This window comes from Cucurbita pepo, chromosome 7 (assembly GCF_057944985.1).
Source record: "Cucurbita pepo subsp. pepo isolate OVF chromosome 7, ASM5794498v1, whole genome shotgun sequence".
Lineage (NCBI taxonomy): Eukaryota > Viridiplantae > Streptophyta > Magnoliopsida > Cucurbitales > Cucurbitaceae > Cucurbita > Cucurbita pepo.
The window spans coordinates 9,668,484-9,677,019 of record NC_141804.1 but is presented as its reverse complement, the minus strand read 5'-3'; the positions used below and the strand labels follow the sequence as shown (position 1 = coordinate 9,677,019).

Genomic DNA, 8,536 nt, shown 5'->3' with positions numbered 1-8,536 from the left:
CGCCTCATCCGTAATGGAAACTGCCCGTCATTTTCTCCTGCCTGTTACCCGGTTCAGTGTCTCGGCGTCACCCCCTGAGTACGCTAGTAAAACCCCTACACTCCAAAATCTACTCTCTTTTTTCCTTGTTTTCTCCTTAGCCTTTATATTAAATTAATAATTGAATAATTTAAATTCTTCCAAATGATTTATAGCTATTTTCACGTAACGTCAAAAAGGTCGAATATCGTCACCTCCGGTCGAAAGAAATGCACTCCTACCAACATTAGATTATGCACGTTGGAAGAATGTAATATCTTCGATGCACTGTAAAGCTACATTGGGAGAAGGGCATTTCTTTCAACGTACTTTAATGTCATATCGAGAGAAGTTCGTTTAAAACTCTAAAGACCCGTTCTTCATTCATTTACAAAAAGTTTCAAATGCTGAAAAAACGTCGAAGAAATATCTCAACTGTTACAATATTTGACAATCCCTACACGATTTCAAAGCTTGACTACCAACAAGCTTAAGCAATTTTACACGAAACCCAGTTTCTCTTAATGCATTTTATCTCAACGCTATGAAACATGATGAGTGAAATCGTTTCTCTAAACTAAAATATTGCTGTTTAGAGAACTAAATTTCTTCTTACAACAGGAAAACGACATCGAGAGTCACATTATCTCTAAGCAAACGTTACGTCTCCCAACCTATTTATTTTAATAGTAAACCCTTGAAGCTATTGCAATTATACTCCAAAATTTGCAAATAAATCCAACCCTTAAGAGAGTTATAAGAATAGGGTTTGATAACAAAAAAATTCTAAATTTTTACAAGAGTGAAAAAAAATTACCATTCCTTGTACTTCAAACCAACAAAATTGGGTCAAAAACTCAAAATTACAAAGCTTGGTAATATGAACTTAAGCCGAGGATCCAATTCTACAACCTTGAAGTTCCCAAAATTCATAGCATTTCCGACAACAAACATGTCTTGAAAATGCCATTGATGGAACTTTCAGCTGTTTTAGATCCTTAAAATATAAGAACAAAACTTGGATTATACGAGGTACGAGGAAAGTACAAAGCTTTCTTGATTTTTTGGTCATGTAATTGAGTTAGCAAATTAAACAAAAAAAAAGGAACGAAATCAAGTGGTGGTAGTAGTATACATCATCGTGTATTTTTTGTTCTGTTTTAAGTGTCATTCCATATGGTGAAAGGCGGCGGAGCTCCGCCGTGACAAACCGTCCTGGCTGGTGGAAGCCAGTTGTTGCATTGCTGTAGCGCCGTCGTGGGCGGTGGCAGCTGATGAGAGGAATTGTTATAATCGTACAAATTGGTGGTGGTTCTTGTTGCATGGTATGGATCATCCACGTTAGAAGAACATCCAAACAAATTCACTTCTCCAATTTCTCCCAACCCACCACCATTGTTGTTGCTGCTGCTGCTCCCAGCTTCCGCCCCGGTCGCCGCCATCGAAATCAGAAAGTTCCCGCCGTACCCGTCTCCGCTTCCGCCACCGCTGTAAACCCCATGATCCATTGAGTCCATGGCTCCGCCGTGTGGGAAGAAGTTGTCTGCAGCGGCGACGGTGGCGTCGTGCTCTTGCTTGCACCATAGTCGTTGCTGTGTGGCGGCGTACGGGTAGTGGAAGGCGTACGGATGGTGGTGGAAGGCAAGACTTGGCCATCCGCCGCCACCGTAAGGGGCGGCAGCAGCGGTGATTATTCCATCGGAGAGATGTGAAGTTATGTTCTCGTCGCTTCGTTGTGGATCAATATCAGAGTGAACAATATCTTTTAAACGCTTCGCAGCACCACCGATAGGTAATGTATTGCTTTCGAGAATGGCTTTAACGTCATAACGACTCATATCGAAGTTGGTCACCGCATTTAGTCCCCGGAACTTTATCGCCGCCGTGTCATATGCTTCTGCTGCTTCCTCTTGCGTACCTAAATTCAAAATCTTTCAATATCAATATAACTCAATTGGTACTTACCTGTTTTAAAATTTTAAACTCATTAACTGAATAAGAGCTCCTAATCAACTTGAACGAAATTTAACTAAACAAGGCATCACCAACATTACACAATTATCTTAATATTTGTTCGATCGTTATAATTGACTTACACAATTATCTTAATATTCGTTCGAGCGTTATAATTGACTTACTGAAAGTTCCCAAGTAGAGATCTTTGTTCCCAGCAACTCGCCCTATTCTCGCTTGCCATCTCCCGTGCTGATGGTGTCTGCCAACCAATATTTACAAATTTTAATTTGATTAAAAAAACAAACGAAGAATTAGTAGCGTGTTATCAACCCGAATATTCGTTATCAATTTTGGTTTATTTTACGTTACTTCCTATCTAAAACTATTAGTTTCTTAAAATTTGAAAAAATCCCGTGAGAGACAAATGATATGTAATAGCCCAAACCCACCACTAACACAAATTGCCCTCTTTATGCTTTCCGTTTCGAGCTACCCCTCAATATTTTTAAAACACGACTTCATTCATGCTTCATTTAGCAATACCTAACACATTTTTGGGAGGAAAACGAATCATTCTTTATTAGGGTGTGGAAACCTCTCTCTAGCAGACACGTTTTAAAAATCTTGAGAGGAAACCCAAAACAAAAACCCTAAAGATAACAATATCCGGTAACAGTGGACTTAGACTTAGACTTAGACTGTTACATGATATATCTAGAAGAATACTACGTTAAACGGGTTAAAACATCCACTCTTTTTCATCGAGTCGAAAGTACCTCGTTACTCCACGATAAATGGAAGCTCCACGAGAAAACCCGCTACTCTTCCTACATACATTCCATTACACAACATAAACCATATATTACATCAAAAAACAATCAAAATCATGAAGAAAAAAACTATATAATATACACAAAATACATGTTCATACCTTCTTAGAGACGCTACAAATTCTTGCCTTGTCATATGCTTCATATCTTCCATTTCTTTCTCATAATCACTAATCTACAAATTCATTCATTTAACCACAAAACTCAAAAGAAAAGCCATTAAAAAAGGAAGAAAATCTTACTGGAAAATTGGTGGTGGTGGTGGAGCCCCAATATTTAAGAGCTGCTAAATCATAGGCTCTTGCAGCCTTTTCTTCTTTGTCATAGCCACCTGTTTAATGAAGAGATATGGTGTGAATTGAATGAAAGTGATATCCAAAAGCCTTAGGATTAAAGGGGTTTTGAGTTACTAACCCAAATAGACTGCAAATTTGGAGTGGAAATGGAGTCCCATATGAGTTGTATGATGATACGAACACGAAACGAGGAAAAATTAGGTCGGAATTACAGAGATTTATGGAACTAATCATGAGTTCGATCTTGATTTGTTTACCTTGTCTTCCTTTTCTTGTTTGTCCTTCTCGTCTGCAACTATTGTCCCATAGATGAGCTTCGTATCTTCCCGTCCATCTATGTCTGTAACAGAAGATCGAGCGAGGCTAAATTAATAAAAATAGAACTTTTTAATCGTTCGGTAAAATACCCTTTTAAGTTTTTAATGTTTAGAGTATGTTCGTAGACTTAAAAAATTACTCTTGAACTTTCAGAAAATAGTTTTACCGATAGTTTTGGATAGAAACGGTTAATATTTTGTTTCGAAATATTCTTGAACGTTCGAAAAGTTTAGAAAAGAGTTCGAAAGTTTTCAAAAACTTCATTTCGAAAATGCGTTTACCATTATTATATGAATGGAACTGTTAGTACACGTTTAGAAAATAATCATGAACTTTCAAAAATAACATTAATATCCTTACATTTGTATAAACAAAATTTAAAAATTTTACTGTTAGAATTCTTAAAACCGAAAATGGAGATGATATATGAGATATAGATAGACAGTTTTCATCTATATATTGAAATAAAAAATCAATTTTAATTTTTTTTATAAACGTTAAACATGTTAATATTAAAAATTAAGGGTATTTTTTAAATATATACTTAAAAATAATAGTATTTTTAAATTTTTAAAAAGAGTTAAAAAGGGTATTAATAAAATTATAAGATATTTTTTAAATACTTTAAAATATTTTTTGAAACTAAAAAAAATTAAAATTAAATTAAAATTTTGAAGATTGTAATAAATAAATAAATAAATATATATATATATATATATATATATTTTGGGATGAAATAAAAAACCTGGTTACACCACGGTATATGGAAGTTCTTTGGCCGAATGTGTCGATAGATTTTCTAGGTACAGCTTCAACGGCGCCGTTTTCACCGTCCACTTCCGCAGAGGCTGATTTAGCTTGTTTGTTATCGGAGGAGGAGCTTTCGCCGCCACTTCCGCCGCCGCTTCCGCCACCGGTTGCCGTCAAAAGTGGCAGAGCCGCCGCCGGTGGTCCAGTGTTCATCGACAGCGATAAACTATGTGCGTTTGTGATATTACCTGATCTAACCGCACCGTCGTGATCTCCGCCATACTTCGCCACCGCTTGCGGCGGCGCAGGTTGATTTCTTAACCACGTCTTCATCATAGACAACCCAATAGAGCTACCGTTGTTATTGGCGTTATCGTTGGTTTTTCCACCGCCGCCGCAGTTTGCCGGATCAGATGGAAGCTCCAAGGAACAATTTTGGAACATGTAGTTGCCGGAGGCATTGGTGTAGACGACGGCGTGGTCGTGGTCGGTGAAAGAGTGGTGGCCGAGGAAATTTTCAAGCTTTGGTGGCTGTTGGGTTTCGATTAACGCAGAAAAATCCGAACTTTGAGCTGACCCTAAACCCTTAAGATTGTTCCAATCTGTAAAAAAAACACAAAAATCCAAATGGGTTTTGTTTAAAATTAGTTTTGTAAAAAACCCATTAATCAAAAAGGCAAAAAAATCCAAAAAGTTAAGACCTTGAGAGTGATTATTGCGGTGGAAGGGTTCATAGACGCCGTAGGAAGAGGGGAGATTGTCAAAACAGACGGCGGAGCCGGAGATGTTGTCGGAGGTGAAAGGACCATCGCCGTCGACGCCGCCACCGCCGCCGCCGTGATGGTGGTCGGAGTGTTGTTCTTGAGGGGAGAGGGAGAAGCCTAACCAGTTCATTGAACCCATTGAAGAGAAGAAAAATGAAGGGATTTTGAAAGAGATTGAAAGGAAATAAATTGAAGTGTTTGAAGTTAAAGAGATTTGGTGAAGCTCCATGCATGAAAGATGAAGATTGGAGCTTCCATGGTTGAGAGAGGAAAGGGGTTTGAAGAATATGAATGGTTCTTCAAAGGGAAGGGGAAATCATTTTTGTCTAAACCAAAATGATGTTTTATACACAACTCTCTCTCTCTCTCTCTCTCTCTCTCTCTCTCTCTCTCTTTTTGGTGTAATAATAAATAATTATAAGTTTATGAGTGATAAAATATATTAAGACGTACACGTACATAAAGAAAAAAGAGTACTAAATTTTCAAAATTGAAAAAAATAGATGAATAAGTCGAGCTAGACAAGAACGACGATGGAGAATATCGTCTTCGTCCCCATTTAGCCATCAGGGAAAAACTCTCTTTGCTCATTCTCTCGTTCTTCATTTGAACAAGAATTTTTTACCATGTTTGAAGCAGGTTCTTTAAATTGACATTGTTACTTATAACATATTGACTTTGGTCGTTGTTTAATGGGTGTGGTTAATTGATTATGTGAGATCCCACATTGATTGGAGAGAGGAACGAGTGTCAGCGAGGACGCTCTGGCACTAAAGAGGTGGATTGTGAGATCCCACATCAATTGGAGAGTGGAACGAGACAGAGGACGTTGGACCCTGAAGGGGGTGGTTTGTGAGATCCCACATTGATTGGAGAGGGGAACAAGTGGCAGCGATGACGCTCGGTCCTAAAGAGGGGTGAATTGTGAGATCCCATATCGATTAGAGAGAGGAACAAGTAAGAGGACGCTAGGCCCTGAAGGGGGGTGGATTGTGAGATCCCACATCGGTTGGAGAGGGGAACAAGTATCAACGAAGACGCTGGCCCCAAAGGGGGGTAAATTGTGAGATCCCACATCGATTGGAGAGGGGAATAAGTCAGAAGACGCTGGACCCTTAAGAAGGGTGGATTGTGAGATCCCACATCAGTTGGAGAGGAGAATGAATGTCAACGATGACGCTAGGCCCCAAAGGGAGGTGGATTGTGAGATCCCACATCAGTTAGAAAGGAGAATGAAGCATTATTTATCAGAGTGTGAAAACCTCTATCTCTAACAGACACGTTTTAAAAACTTGGAGAGAGTTTTTAAAGAGGCCAATATCTACTAGTAATGGGTTTCGGCTGTTACAGATTACCTCAACATTATAGCAACGTACCATTTATATCGGAGTGTCTTAACTCAAACATAACAACGATAGATAGCACTTGTAATAGTATATGCACACACCCTTTTGAAATAGACAAGTCCATGATATCAGCTGAACTAAATTATATATATATATATATATATATTATAGATTGTGAGAAGCTTTGTATTATGATATAAATATAGAATCTTAGTGTAGGGTTAAAAATATTAAAAAATAGAGGACTGAAATGAGGTAGGGAGCAGATGGTCAAATGGGATGGTATAAGTATTAACATGTGCGATTTCGTAATCTAAAAACAAGCTAATTAGTGGATCATTAAGCTAAGTTTAAAATTGTGTGTATATTAATAGAGTTGTGTTCATAAACAAAGACTCTCAACCCTCTTATGACTCATTATTAATTAATTCGAAGGGTATTAAAATAATAATGAGAATGACACGATTATAAAGAGAGAGTCGAGTGTGTCTTTAGACCTAATCTAATTGTTCAAGTCGTAAACGTTTTTCAACTCGAACAACTTTTTATTTAGTAATGAATCGAACCTAACTCGACCGTAAATTATTGGGTCAGGTTGTTCTGATCATTTATTCAACTTCATTCTATATTTTAAACTTTTCGAGTCATCAAGTTTTTTTTAAGACCTCATATATAAATTAGAAGGGGTATACACAAATTGGGTTGGGAAGATTTTCTGGTTAGGTTGTTGACTCGAGCTACCCGAAAAGCATTTGCAACTCAACCAAAACAAACTCTGGATTAGGATGGATTGTCGGGTTGCTTTTTAATTGTTTAAAAAAAATTATTTATCCACGGTACATATTACATAAATAACTAAAATCTCATAAAATTCAAATATCAAACATTCACAAGTCAACATGCATCACTAATATCAGTTACAAACGTTAAATATTCTTAATTTTCATAATAATCTTAAAAGTAGAATCGGGTTAACCCTCCCCTTCTTCCATCGGGCCCTCCCTTTCTCTCTCTCTCACTAAAAGTTCGAGTATTTCTCTCTTCTCTCTTTGAAATATAAATTTTTTAACTTTAAATTTCGGGTTGATTTGATCCTTAAACCATTAAAAATATCGAAGTGTAATTAGTTTTTAAAACTCATGATATCGATATAGTATCTACTTCTTACTTTTGTAGACCAGGTCAAGGGCAACGACATAAAGTATCGAAAAGGCATGGACTCCAAGAAGAAGTATCAAGCGTTGTGGGGTGGACTGCAATACATTCAACCATGCCACTGTGACCTCGAAGCAATTTTCTTCTAGTTGTCTTTCTTGTTTTCTTGTTGTTCCTAATGATGATGGGTCAAGAAGGAATCGACTCAGGTTTAAAGGACAATGTCAAGAGAGACGTGGTTGAACCTTCAAAGTGTTCGGTAAGAAGTCATGTGAGATCCCACATTGTGTGGAAACCTCTCCCTAATATATAAGTTTTAAAATCGTGAGGTTGATGACAATACGTAACAAGCTAAAACAGACAATATCTACTAACGGTAGACTTAGACTATTACAAGCTAAGGTTTGGTTAAGACTTGACCAAACCTTCGAGAGTTTGGCCAAAGGCCAATACTGAATGATTCTTCCAAAGGTCGATGTAGTGGATCTGATGAGAAAGCTATCATAACCATATACAACTAATCTCGAACTCTAAAAAGTAGTTCAGACAAGTCAAATGCCACCTCATACATAAATGGTTATGCTCATCAACATGATAACGAAAACCGTCGAATCATTACTCAACCAAGAAACCCTAAATTCTGGAAGAGAGCTTGTAATGTGATTATATCCGTTATCTGCCTTCACTATAAAATAAGGAGAAGACGACATTGAAAAGTACGTAAAAACCACTCACAAATCCTCTAATCTAACCTATTCTCAAACTCGATTATTAACTTAAATATCAGAGTGTAAGCAGCTTAGCACCACACCGATATTCACTTCTTTTTTTTAGAAGACATAATCGTTCTCGTTAACATAAATTCACGATTGATCCAAAGATCAAAAATTCAGTATCAACATCAATAACTAAATATGTCAACTTCTAAAAGTAAAAAACCGAATAAATATCAAATTCAAATCATAGGGACCAAAAAAACATGACATACTAATTATTATAGTCCATCAAACAATCACTCCTACAAATGGAAGCTAACTATGTCTCTCTCTCATGTTGTGTGACAAAATGTGTCACGGTCTTGCATGAATTATTGACATGGTGTA

At 37.2% G+C, this 8,536-nt stretch overlaps 1 protein-coding gene across 1 annotated transcript; it reads right to left on the bottom strand.

Moving 5' to 3' along the window:
- Positions 1-846: 846 nt before the first annotated feature.
- On the bottom strand, positions 847-5,237 carry LOC111799310 (AP2-like ethylene-responsive transcription factor BBM2). The gene is made up of 8 exons (XM_087125261.1): positions 4,870-5,237; positions 4,164-4,770; positions 3,358-3,440; positions 3,047-3,135; positions 2,906-2,979; positions 2,751-2,801; positions 2,157-2,233; positions 847-1,936 (listed from the first exon to the last, which is right to left on the bottom strand). The coding sequence occupies exons 1-8, from the start codon at positions 5,159-5,161 to the stop codon at positions 1,179-1,181; spliced, it is 2,031 nt and encodes a 676-aa protein (XP_086981387.1). The 5' UTR covers positions 5,162-5,237; the 3' UTR covers positions 847-1,178.
- Between the last annotated feature and the right edge of the window lie 3,299 nt (positions 5,238-8,536).